The sequence below is a fragment of the Myotis myotis genome, unplaced genomic scaffold (assembly GCF_014108235.1).
Source record: "Myotis myotis isolate mMyoMyo1 unplaced genomic scaffold, mMyoMyo1.p scaffold_m19_p_10, whole genome shotgun sequence".
NCBI lineage: Eukaryota > Metazoa > Chordata > Mammalia > Chiroptera > Vespertilionidae > Myotis > Myotis myotis.
The window spans coordinates 55547435-55560748 of NW_023416314.1; the positions used below are offsets into that span (position 1 = coordinate 55547435).

Here is a 13314-nt window from a genome sequence, read left to right on the forward strand (position 1 = left end):
TGGCTTTGCATCTAGTTATAAATAGCATTCCTGGATGGAAGTGAGACAACCCGGAGATCTGTGCTGAGAAGGCCGGGGTCTGGAGGGGGGTCACAGAGAGGGAGGGGGACTTCTCTCCCTGCAAGCGCGCGTAGAACACAATGCCCAGCTTTTCTCTTAAGAGAATGGGGTTGGGATGGGGTGGGTGGGGAAGGGTCCTGGAGAAACCGTGGGAAAGGCCCGAAATGGGACTATGAACGCAGAAGAGAGCTTTTGACAAAACCACCCAGAAAGGCATCCAAGGGAAATAAAATGATTAGGAATTTCCCCTATGTGGCAGCATTTGCCCTGCAGAACCGGAAGGCTTGCAGAGAGGTTCCCCAGACCCCATCCGCAGCTCGCTCTGGCTTCGGAACCTGTTTTCTACACCCGCTGCCACAGCGCCCTCCCCCCCCGCCCCCCTCCCCCCTTCCCCCTCCCCCCCTCCCCCTGCCTCCCTCACGTGCGCCGGGTCTGAAGGCCCCGGGAGAGAACAGACAGGGAGGTGCACGTGGGGAGCCAAGACTCAGCCATCCTCCCCCGCAGGTCCCGACGCGCCCCTCCCCACCCAGTTGCCGGAGCGAATCCCGACTAATTGTTTCCCGGGAGGCGCTGGGCGCGCTCCGTGGCACCTGCTCCGTCAGGGTTCTGCCCGGAGAAAAGCCCACGCGTGAGGGCTCCGCGGTTCTTCTCGGCCGGGATGATCTGTGGCAACTTCGGGAGCCCCCACCGCAGCGCCGAGACGGAGGCGGCGACGGCGGCGAGGCCAGCTCGCCTGGGCTGGAGCCTGTGAAACCGAGGGCGCCAGGCGCCTCCCGCCTCCCCTTGGGCCGCAGGTCCTGGGACTCCGGCGCCCGGGCTCCCGGGAGCAGCGGCGGCTGCGCCTGCAGCTTAGCGGGCGCAGGAGGACAGCCCGATCCCCGCGCGGAGGGCAACCTGCCGGAGTGGCCGAGCCGGCTCCGAGGCGGGCGCAGCCGCAGCGGGGGCTGTCGGAGCCCCGCACCGTCGCCGCCCGCCGTGGGGGGGCGGTCTGGGGGCGGGGCGGGGCGGCCGGGGCCGCCTTCCTGGGCGCGATCCCCGAGCGCAGCACCCGGCGCAGCCGAGCCACCTCCCCCGCCGCCCGCTAGCAAGTTTGGCCGCTCCGAGTCCTGCGCGCCTCGGGATGCAGGCGCTTTTCTCCTGCCTTCCGCACGCCCCGTGTCGGGGACCCTCGGGAGCGATGCCGATGGATGTGATCTTAGTTGTGTGGTTCTGTGTGTGCACCGCCAGGACAGGTAAGAACGGCTGGGCGCTCGCAAGAATACAGGCAAAGGGGGGGAGCCCCTCCGCTGTGCCCCGCGCCCACACGAGCGCCGGGAGACCTGGAGCCGACCCCCGCGCTTCTCCGGGTCAGGGCGGTGCAGCGTGGACAGGTCCCTCAGACCTCGCTGTCCTGCGCCAGGTGGAGGGGCGGGAAGTGGGACCCCCAGGTTGGAAGATGCCCCTGAGGAGCGCCCCTTTCCAGGGGGACGCAGCCTCGCGGACGCCGGAGCGAGGGGCGCGGCCGCGGGAGCGCACCCTTCTGCTGCTGGGAACCGGCTTCCGGGTGGAAACCCACCGCAGGGCCGGCCCGCGAGCCCGCACCCCAGAACTTGGAAGGTGCGCTGGAAACCGCTGTATCTGCGCCCGCCGGCCGAGAAGGGGCAGCCCCGGGAGTCGCACCCGCAGAGGGAGCGCTTCCGGCCGGCGGGCGCTGCGGGGGCCCCGGAGGGCGCGGCCCGGGCTGCGGGCTGCGTGTGAACCCGCGTTTCCGCGCTCTCCTCTGGCCCACTCCTGGCTCTCCCCCGGGGAACTCCAGGAGCCTTTACCCCGCCCTCCCCATGCCCCTGCGCCCAAGTGCTGGACGTATGATTCTTGGGGATTTGGAGCGGCGGGGACAATCGGGGCGATGTTCTCAGGCTCCACACCAGCTTTCCCTTCGCCGTAATTGCGGTTGGAGGTTGTGGAGGGCTGGGGTGGGGGCTAGGCTAATTGGCCTAATTTTCTGAAGTCCTTACTTCGTTCTGCCTCCAGACACGTAGTTGAGGACTCTAAGGGCACCTCCATCCTTCAGCTTCCACTCGCCCCCCCTGGGCTTTGGAGACCGGCTGTCAGCCGCCTTCTCCCAGAGGCTAGTAGGTGTGGAAAGATGGGGATGGGGTAGGATGGAGTAGGAAATTGGCTAAATTAAGGCTCTCGGGTGTGTGTGTGTGTGTGTGTGTGTGTGGCGAGTGTTTATTCCTAACCCAGCCGACCTGGGTACGCGCTGCCGATTTTGCGCCCCAGAACTGGTGGGGAGCCATTCCCTGTCCGTTTATCTGTTCCTCTTGTACCGCTCTTCGTTCCCTCCCCTGGAGGCATGGCCTGCTTCCCAGGCTAGACCGCAAGTTTATCCGGAAGGGCTGGGAGAGGGGCCTGGTCTTGGTTGGCTCAAAAGTTCCCTCCTCCTGCCCCCCGGCGCCCCCCTCTGGCAGTCAGCTCGCCCGCCCGGGGAGACTGGAGTTGGGCGTCTAGATTCCCGCCGGCTCTTCTTGCCAGGACGGACCCGGGCAGCAGGTTCCCTTTTGCTTAACCGAAGAGTCGTGTGTGGACTTATTCGCGGACAGACAGTTTCCATCCCTTTCCTGTCTGCATCCGCGGGCCCCGGGCTTCGGAGGCGCCACGGCTCGATCTCGCCCAGAACAGCTGCTTGTTGAGTTCAGGCCCCATCAGGCTGCGTTCGTTTAAAAAAAATCCGCAACAAACTGGGAGAAACGCGCCCCCGAAAGATCCGGACGGCAGAGGCTAGTGCGGAGTGTGGGCTCCCCGCCCTGTGCGCAGAGAACCTGGTGCTGCCGGGCATCTTACAGAGGAGCCCGTGGGAGGAACCAGGCGGGGGCGGGCACCCACCGCTCATTTCACATCCACAGGTGCACATCCCCGCCGAACATGCCTAACTCCTTTGTTCTCATTACTCCTTCGAAAAGTCTGCAAAAAGTGCCTCCTTTGGGAGCTGGACTGTGCCTCCAGGTTAGATCTTATTTTAAAAAAATATATTTTATTGATTTTAGAGAGGACGGGAGAGGGAGAGATAGAAACATCAATGATGAGAGAGATTCATTGATTGGCTGCCTCCTGCACGCCCCCTACTGGGGGTCGAGCCCACAACCCAGGCATGTGCCCTTGGCGGAATCAAACCTGGGACCCTTCAGTCCGCAGGCTGACACTCTATCCATTGAGACAAACCAGCTAGGGCAGGGGTTAGATCTTTCAGAACAGGTCTTCCCCCCTTCCTCACACCAACTCCTTCACATCTTGTAAACATTCTGTTGTAGGGAAGATTACTCATTCCCGAAACAGTTGAGTGTCTTGCTGGCCGCCAGGATTGCTTCGGTGGTTCTCAACCTGTGGGTCGCCACCCCTTTGGTGGTCGAACGACCCTTTCACAGGGGTCGCCTAAGACCATCCTGCATATCAGATATTTACATTACGATTCATAACAGTAGCAACATGACAGTTATGAAGTAGCAACGAAAATAATTTTATGGTTGGGTCACAACATGAGGAGCTATATTTAAAGGGCCAGAAGGTTGAGAACCACTGGAAGAGGAAACAACTTGGTCCTTGACTTTCAGGAACTTACAATTTAGCTGAGAATCCAAATAGAAACTGGAAAGCTTTAAAAAAATAAATTTATTGGGGTAACATTGGTTAACATCATATAGGTGTCAATTCTACAATACATGATCTGTATGTTGCATTGTCTGTATATTGCACCACCCAAAGTCTAGCCTTCTTCCATCACTACATGTTTGACTCCCTTTATCCTCTCATCCCCCCAAAGTATTTTACTCTTATTCTACAGTTTGATGGAGGAGGCTAGGAAGGTGGTGGGAGTATAAGTTTGTCTTGAGGAAATACAGAAGAGGGAGCGTAGGAATGGATTCTGGGGAGGGGTGGTTGGTGGTCAGGGAAGGCTGTAATCAGGAGGTGACAATTGAGAGTGGTCTTGAAGGCTCTGTAGGGGCAGGTGGACAAAGTGGGAAAAGCATTCCAGGCAGAGGGCACAGCTGTGCAGAGGCAGGGGAGCATGGCAGGGTCTGCCCCTGTGGTCGTGGCAGTTGCTGAGGGAGCCTGGCTTCCAGTGGCACTTGGCACCACTCCAACACCAGAGGCCACGTCTTCTGCAAAAATCATCCGAAGAATCAGAAAAGCGGGCGGGGAGGGGGCGGGAAGGGAATTAGATCTCAATTCTTTCACTAGAACTTATTGTCGCTTGAGGGGGTTTGCTTAGCAGCTTTCTGGGGGCAGCCTCTTTGATTTTGCCCTGACCATCAATTCTGCTTCACACATCCATCCTCCGAGGTAGCAGAGGCTGGCCTGTGATTACTTTATCAGGATCCAAACAGGCGCCTGGGAAGTTTATTTGTCAAGTGGGACAATTGTTGTCTGGGCTGTTAACAGTCCAAGATGAAATAAACATGTGGGCCATTTAGGGAGCTGCTCAGATGTCCCTGCCTTTTAATGGAAATGAGTAGATGATATCAAGCACATTTTAATTAAAAGCAGCGCTGCAGTGCAGTCGCAGTTACACAGGAGAAAATGTAATGATAGGTGTCCCCGGAAGCTGCTGGAACTGCCCATTGTTCAGAGAACTTGTTTTACAGAGTAAAGTGGAGTCAAGGTAGGAGGTGCTGTTCTCCAGTCTTTTGCGGGTGAAAGCGAATTTTGGGACTTCCAGATACATTATTAATAATGAAGAACTCAAGGGCTAAAATCATAGCAGTAATACCACATCATGTCCACGAGTTTTCTCCAATGGCTTGCAAGTGTGAATGACATCAACTCAGTGGTTGCTCCCCCTTGGCTTTCCAGCGTGTTTTAGTGGCCAGACAGGGGGCGGAGGTGGACCAGGGGCTGCCGGCTGGAAAGGAGAGATTCCTTCCTGAAACACCTATGTTGCTGATGAACTATGAGCTGAATGGAGCTGTGGACAGAGCCCTCAGCCTCCAGTGAGCATGTGAAATATTGTCTGAATGGAACCGGCCTAGAGCATATTCTACAAGGATATTGCCTTTGGGGGTATTAACGACTTCTGTAGGAGTCCAGGGACCCACATTCTATCAGGTGGTTGTGAAATCCTGCTCTAAAGGGAGGTCTTGGAGCGTCTCTGCAGCATCATATCCCTCCGCGTGGACCAGGGGAGAACAGCTGCCATCATGGACAATGAGCCAGATTAGATTTGAAGTGAGCCAGGCCCAGGAGGATTTGCTTGGGAGCTTAGGCCTGTTACCCTGGAAGTGGACTGAGTAGGTTTTGGCCCTGAGTACTCCTCGGGCAGGGCTGGGGCTGGGCCAATAGCAGCAGCAGGTGTCCTGGGAGATTAGGGAGGTTAGGGTGAACGTCCTGAATCCCAGAGCCAGGCCCCAAGTGCCTCTGAGACATTGACACTCTGCCTTCCAGCTTTTAAAACGTGTTTCTCCCACAGAAGGTTTTTTTTTATCCTGCTTAATGCCAATTCTTAGCTTCAGCCATTTGTAGAGCACTTACAGCCAAAGTGGAAAACTTTAATAGAGTTTCCTTGGAAAAGGGCAGCAGCTCCATGCTCGGACAAGAAGCAGAAACATTAAAGTAGAATTATTTTTCATGGGACCCACACTCAGACTACGCAAGGTCCAGGAGAGGCCGTGCAAATGCTATCTCATTAATGCATTTTCTGATTCCTCAGGCAGTGTGCAAAGGGCTGCCTTTTACACATGCTGCTGTCGGCACGAGGCATTTCCATCCTGAGGGGGACCAATTAAAGGAAGAGAAGAGAACCGTATCTGGAAGCTTTACTGATTTCTCTTGTTCTGTTTTTGTGGGGTGTTTTCATGACAAGAGCAATGGAATTATCTTAAGCCAGGGAAGCTCCTTCACTTAAAGGCTGTAGGGGGAGGAGTGAATATAGGTTTGATGTATAGATTTTACAAAGTGAAGCCAGAGCGAGAGCCTTTCCAGGTCGCTAGGCAAGTGGAGGGGTTGGGAGAAAGGGGGCCACCTGCACCTTTTGGACGTGTCCATGGAGTGTGGGACCAGGGAGCTGGAAAGGCCTGGAGAGCTGGGCTTATGAAAGACACATGCAGCACGTGCCAGATGTGCTGGGGTGTTCACGTAGTTATCACGGCAACCTCACGAGGCTGGGAGGCAGGTGTGATCATCCCATTTTCTGGAGGAGGGAACTGAGGCTCTGAGAGGTGAAGGGATTTTTTCCAAGGGCACAGAGTTAGTAGGGGGATGAGATAGGGTTGACACTGCTCTTCGTTTAGTGTTGTCTCCACAACACTTTCTGGGCTGAGGGCGCTGTGTTCTCATTTGGGGACAGGGATCCACGGGCACCCACTGGGGTCTTCTGTCAGTTTCACAGAATTGGTTTGGGTGCCTCTTGGGCTTGTCCAGCTGCAGGGCTCCTAGTCTCAGAGATTTGGGCATCGTAAGGATGACCATCATGGTAGGTCGTTAGTCCCTGCATGCCGTCTGTCACCACAATAATGTGCATAACAAGCTACCAAAGACCCAGTGGCCTACAACATTTAATTTGGTTCACGTGTCTGTAGGTTGGTTTGCTGTTGGCTGATCTAGGCCAGCTTTGGCTGGGCGTGGTTTCAGACTCAGGAAGGGTATCTGCTCCTCCTGCCTCGGTCTCTCTGGACCAGGGGACCAGCAGGGCCATGTGTTCTCATCTTTGTGCAGAGGTACAAGAGAACATTCACGCCTCCGCTTGTGTGACATCGCTAGCTTCCCAGTGACCCCAGCAAGTCACATGGCCAGGCTCAAAGTCTAAGAGTGGGGACTTCACTCCCACCCTAGTGGAGGGAACTGCAAAGCCACACAGCTAAGGCTGTGAATAGGGGAGGGGTAGAGATTTGAAGCCAATAATTTAGTCAACCACGGCCCTTTTAGAAAGTTTCCTTGGCCTGAATGCCATCCCGTCCTCTTGTGGTTTCCCCAGATATGCATATTTCTCTGAGGTCATTGCACCCAGAGCGGTGATCATGCATCAGCTTATCAGTTAATTAATTGGGTCCTAAATTCAGGGCCTGCCATGCCAGGCCCTGGGCAAGGCGCTAGGGCTACAGGGATGCGTCCTTCTTCTCATGTCCTGCTAAGGATCCATTCCAAACTCCTGTCCAGAGGAAGACCAGCATGGAGGTCCGCTGAGATCACTCTTGATTTAATTGCTGCCATATAGGTGTGGAACACGATAGGTCAAACTGAAATATTAGCTCCTTTCCGGCCTTTTCAAGGCGCTTACAGAACTGTTGCTAACAGCTCACTTGGAGAAAAGCATCACCACTCTCAACAGGAGGCCATGCTGCTCTCAGTTTAGTGTTGTCTCCACAACCCTTTCTGGGTGGAGGGTAGACACCCATTTCGCTCAGTGCTTCTTTGCACACAGTAGGTACTCAGTCAGTCTTTGGGAATTGAGTCTGGTGAGGGATGAGCAGGTTCAGGCAGGCAGGATGGACACTTAATGAGACCATACTGTAAATCAGCATATCCCACTCCTCTGCCCCTTAAACACACCCCTTAAAGCCCTCCAATGACACCCCATTGCAGGGCTCACAAGGCAGGTCCTATTTTTGGCCTCATTTTCTACCACTGTTCCCTCCACCATCCCACTCCGCTCCAGCCACACGAGGCTTTTCTCTGGTCCTTGAACATGCCGGCTTTGTTCCGTTTGCACTTGCTGTTCTCTCAACCTGGAGAGCTTGCCCCCCAGGTTTCCCATCACCGGTTCCTTCTCATCATTCAGTTTCAGCTCAGAAGAGCCTTCCCTGACCATCCTTTCTGAAGCCCCATGCAAATTGCTTTCTCTTTCATTACTCTGTTTTGCTTTCTGCTAGCATTTACTGCTATCTCAGACTATCTTCTTTCTTCCTTGCCCGCTCCTCACCCCCTGCCCCAGGAATGCACGCTCAGTGCGGGCATCGCCAGGGCCTAGCAATGTGCGTGTTAACAGTAAGCCCCAGTAACACCTGTTGAAAAAGTATTGAATGAACGAATGAATGTGGAATGAATGAATGGATGGAAGAGGGGTCTCTGGGTAGACCAGTCTTATATCTGCTGCATTGCCAAGGGGAAACCTTTAATCTTCAGGGCAGAGGGCAAGGGGAAGCCTGACACAAGCTGAGCAGGCAGTTTTATGCACTCTGCCTTTAACTTAACCCTTGGTCTGCTTTGGCCGTGACAGGCTTTAGCTCCAGAGGCCCTTCGCTGACCCACCTTCTGTTGACAGAAGCCCTGATTGCTGCTCATGGGAAGAGCGAAGAGGGTAGATTTCCTCCCCAGATCTGTGGGGCACGGGCTGAGGGAGGGAGGACAGACGAGGCTGTAATGGCTCATGCTGTCCCCAGGAACATCCACTGAGGCTCTCTGGGACACATGGGGCTCAGGCTCTCCAAATCTTGCCTCAGCGACTGCATTACCATTAAGACAAAAGTTGACAGCTGCTGCTGATTAAAACATTCCCAACTGTGGAAGCAGAATCGCACTATTGAGATGCTAAGCGTAGATAGACACAGCCTTTATGAATGCCTTAAACACAGTCCCTTCGAGTGACTTTATTAATGTATTAATGTGGCCTTATTCATGTATATAATTGGGAGTCACTTGGCAGCCATGTGTGTATCATTCTGCAGAACTGCCCTCCCCCGGGGGAGGGGGGTGATGGCAGGGGTGGCTCTGAGAAAGCCTTAGAGATTTGCCATTTCTTAGCTGGGGCAATAGGGGACTCAGGGCCATGTTTCTGTGCATTGAAGTTCTCCAACAGTAGTCAGTGTCTAACCTGCCAGTCAGGAGTCCCCTGGATGGAGTTGTACAGTGGGGCCTTGACTTACGAGTGTCCCGACTAACGAGTTTTTTGAGATACCAGCTGTCTCTCCACCGATTTTTTGCATTGAGTTGATAGAGTAATTTGAGTTAATGAGCTCCTTAACGAGCTCGTAAACTCGTAAGTCAAGGCCCCACAGTATGTTTGTTGTCCCAGGGATCCTCTTTTTTGGCCAGTCCCTCTGCCCCGCTTCTCCACCTGGGACAGGATCTCTCTCCATTGCCCTCTTTACACAGGTGGTTGAGCCGGATGAATAGGGCTCGCTCTGCTGAGGCCTTCACTGGTGACAGGGCGTCAGATTTCGCTGCTGTATCTGTCTCTGATGCCACGATTCTTAGGGCTGCAATTCTGTATCCACAGACCCTAGATCTAAAAAAGCTCAGAAACCCAAAGTTTCACACTAGCTGGTTTGCTCAGTGGATAGAGCATTGACCTGTGGACTGAAGGGTCCTGGGTTCTAATCAGTCAAGGGCACATGCCCGGGTTACGGGCTCGATCCCCAGTGTGGGGGCGTGCAGGAGGCAGCCGATCAATGATTCTCTTTCATCATTGATGTTTCTATCTATCTCTCCCCCTCTCCCTTCCTCTCTGAAATCGATAAAAATATATTAAAAACAAAAGAAACCCACTGTTTCTCCATAACTCACCTGACAGCAAAACCTACCCTGAGCTGTGCTCATTTGGTGGTGAAACTTGACCTCAATGGATACGAGGCTATTTATAGTCTTTATTTAGCCAATTAGAGGAAAATGTCACACTTTTTGCTCCAGAAATACTGTTTTTGATTATGGGGTACTGATTCAGGTTTTGCTGAAGATGTTACATAACATGTAGCATTATATTACCTTTCTAATGAATGATACATTGTGAATCTGAACTATATTAGGCCCTTAGGTTTTAGGAGAAGGGATTATCAGTCTTTAACAAATGGGGGTTTGGGTTGGAAAAGGGACCAAGAAACTATAATGTCAGGGGGATAATGGAGCAGAGGTGCCTTCTTTTCCGCCCAGCAAGAGCACCCCAAGCACCATCACTGGCTTCCTCGTATTCCCGGCCACTCCTGGCTTCTCTGATTTCTGTTCCACGTTTCTGCCAGCCGTCTGCATTTCAAGTCAAGACAGCTCTTTGTTTCTTTTTCAGTGCTGGGCTCTGGGATGGATCCCGACCTTCAGATGGATATTATCACTGAACTTGACCTCGTGAACACTACCCTGGGCGTCACGCAGGTGTCTGGACTGCACAATGCCAGCAAAGCATTTTTATTTCAAGGTAAAGGCGCTTCTTCCTTGTCACAGGGCAGAGTGTGGGGAAGAGGGCCGCCTAGGGGGTGCTCACCTGGCGTGTATTTGTTGGAAGATCATCTCTGTGTCTCTTGTGTTATTGTCATAAGGAATGCTCAGAAATGCTGAGGGTGTTCAGATATCCCAGGGGTGTTCTGATGGTGTGAGGGGGCACTACAGGACATGGTGGTGAAATAGTTGGTTTGCAGTGAAAAATTTCTCTGGGGATTTAAAAAAATGTTTTTATTGATTTCAGAGAGAGGAAGGGAGAAGAAGAGAGAGATAGAAACATCAATGATGAGAGAGGATCATTGATCAGTTGCCTCTTGCATGCCCCTCACTGGGGATCGAGCCCGCAACCCAGGCATGTGCCCTTGACCTGGTTCATGGGGTGACGCTTAACCACTGAGCTACAGTAGCTGGGCTCTCTGGGGAGTTTGGTGGGGATGTAAAGTGGAATGAATCTGCAAAGTCCTTGAAAGCCATTGCCAGCCATATTTTTCTTTATTATCTGCATATTTACCTACAACTACACCTATTCCCGCATCTCCCATCCAATGGACAGATCATGAGCACAGAGGGTGTTTCATGGCTCCGTTCTCTTGGGGGTGCTGTGTAGTTGGTTATGCCCACTACATCTGACTGCAGTTCACTAAATCATCCCACAAGCATTCAAAGGCAGTATCATGCGCTTCTTAAATGCATGGTCTCCAGAGCTTGACTGCCCGGGATCAGATTCCTAGCCTTCCACTTACAGGCTTGGAGATTTTGGGCAATTACTTACCCTGACTCTGCTTGTGTCCTCATCTGAAAGAATCGTGAGGCTGTTGCAAGAAGCGAATCAAGCGAAGTGGTTAAAAGAGTGCTGGCTCGTAGGAACCCCTCAGGAAGTACTCACTATTATTACAGGACTCCTACTGCGAACCAGGCAATATGCTAATAGGGTTACCAGCAAGAGTCATAAGCGAGGTACAGCCCCTGCTCTAAACAGAGTGAGGAAAACAGTCATTACACAGGAATTCTTTAATTCCAGTGGTTTATACTTAACAATGAAGGGACGTAGAGACTGTCAAGTAAGAGTGGCAGTCAGACTTGGTTTAACTGGCGTGGGGAGAGGGTAGTGGTCAGGGAAGGGTATCCTCAAAAAGTGCTATGTCCCTTGAAAAATGAATAGAAAACCTGGTGTAGGAAGGGGTGGGGCTCAGAGCACTGTGGGAGAGGAACTAGTATGTGTGAAGGTCTCAAGGCAGAAAGCCGAGTAGCAGGGCTGAGGGTGGTGAGTGGCTGGAGAGGTAGGCAGGGGCTGGGGTCGCACTGGGCCCTGTGGGCAGAACTGGTATTTAGCTGATAGCCATGGGTGTGGGGGACTGATGATTGATAGGCGCAGTGTCATTCTGATAGGCGGGTGGGGATGTTTTTGTTATCGACTGTTGTAAATATTACTCCAGCCTGGAAGCCAGGTTAGTGGTTTTGTACTTTACTCTCAGAGCCGGGGGTGGTGGGGTGGTGGTGGTGGGGCGGGGCTTTGTGGAGGCTGGAGCAGGGAGTGACCCGATCGGGCAGCCTGGATATTCCTCTGTGAAAATGCCTGCCAGGGTGTTTTTATGTTTTCTGAGCCTTTTGTGAAGATAACAAAAGGATTGTTTTAGAGCGACTGAACTGGCATGATGGGGTGAGATTTACATATTTACTGTGCAGATAGCTTAAGCATTCGGTTATTACGTGATGACACATAAGAAGATGACAGGTGCATATATCCTTTCTGATTGGTGTTTCTAGTTTCTTGGGATATATTCCTAGAAAGATCTGGAAACAGTCTAAGTGCCCATCAGCAGATGAGTGGAATAAAAAACTGTGGTACATCTACACAATGGAATATTATGCTGAGGTAAAAAAAAAAAAAAGGAATTCTTACCATTTGCAACAGCATGGATGGAACTGGAGAGCATTGTGCTAAGTGAAATAAGCCAGTCAGAGAAAGATAAATATCGCATGATCTCACTCATTTATGGCATATAATGAACAACATAAACTGATGAACAAAACAGATCCAGAGACAGAGAAGCATCGATCAGACCATCAAACCTCAGAGGGAAGGTAGGGGAGGGTGGGGGTAAGGGGAAGAGATCAACCAAAGGACTTGTATGCATGCATATAAGCCTAACCAATGGACACAGACACGGGTGTGTGTGTGTGTGTGTGTGTGTGTGTGGTGAGGGCATGAGTGGGAGGTGGGGCTGCAATTGGGTGATAAGGACACATATGTAATACCTTAATCAATAAAGAAAAAAATTAAAAAAAGAGAAGATGACAGGTATATTCATTTCCACTTAGTCTTACTGAGGAATTGAAGGAGGTACGCTGGGTGTGGTGAAGAGAATACAGACGAGTCCTTTCCTCTTCGCTGTGGATCTGCGCAGGTGTTGTTTCGTGACCTTGACATTCTTCGCCAGGGCAGTTGCTGACACTCGGTCCACAGGGTTTCTGTGGGAGCCGGGCCTGTCTGTGAGCTTCCTGAGGGCAGAGGTCGTGCCTCTCCAGTTCCCCCTTCATCTCCAGGGCCTGTATTCGGCGTGGCACATAGACATTTGGAGTTGAATTAAAACTTCTTATCATAATGCAGTTAACTACGAAATGAAGAAGAAATGTCTTCTGTCCAGTGAGCACTATAAGAGGATATTTGCCTGCTTTCCTCACTATTCACTCATTTATTTATCCCACAAGTGTGGGCGTTGTGGGCTAGAACTCTGCTCTCTAATTGCTGTGTTCTCCACTTTGGAAACTGCCTCTGGGATACCTACCAGGCTCCAGCCACAGGGATGGGATCTTGGCTGCTTTGGTGGGAAGAGTAACTTCCTTATGAGAATTTGACTGAGGTCCTCGTAAGGACCGTTGTGATTACATTGTGCCTACCTGGTTTCGGTAAACCAGGATAATCTCTCCAGCTCAGGGTAATTTAATCACATAGGCCGAAGTCCCTTTTGGCCATGTAAGGAAACTGCCGGGGTTCATGTCCCAGCATCAAGAAGGGTTCAGCAATCTGGAAAAGGGGCTGCGCGTAGATGACATAGGAATCCAGAGACTAATATAGAGTCCGGAGATGAGATAATAATTTTGAAAGGCATTGGGGGTCAGAGGACCTTCAGC

The 13314-nt window shown here is 52.3% G+C and overlaps 1 protein-coding gene across 2 annotated transcripts in view; it reads left to right on the forward strand.

Moving 5' to 3' along the window:
- Positions 1-543: 543 nt before the first annotated feature.
- The window catches only part of NELL1 (neural EGFL like 1), a 706205-nt gene continuing 693434 nt past the window's right edge, over positions 544-13314 (forward strand). Inside the window, exons 1-2 of one of the 2 annotated variants that reach the window (XM_036325664.1) lie at positions 544-1292; positions 10028-10156. In XM_036325664.1, coding sequence (XP_036181557.1) covers positions 1181-1292; positions 10028-10156 — 241 coding nt within the window. In that variant the 5' untranslated portion in view covers positions 544-1180. The remainder of the gene's footprint in view (positions 1293-10027; positions 10157-13314) is intronic. The other variant, XM_036325665.1, reaches the window with a different exon arrangement.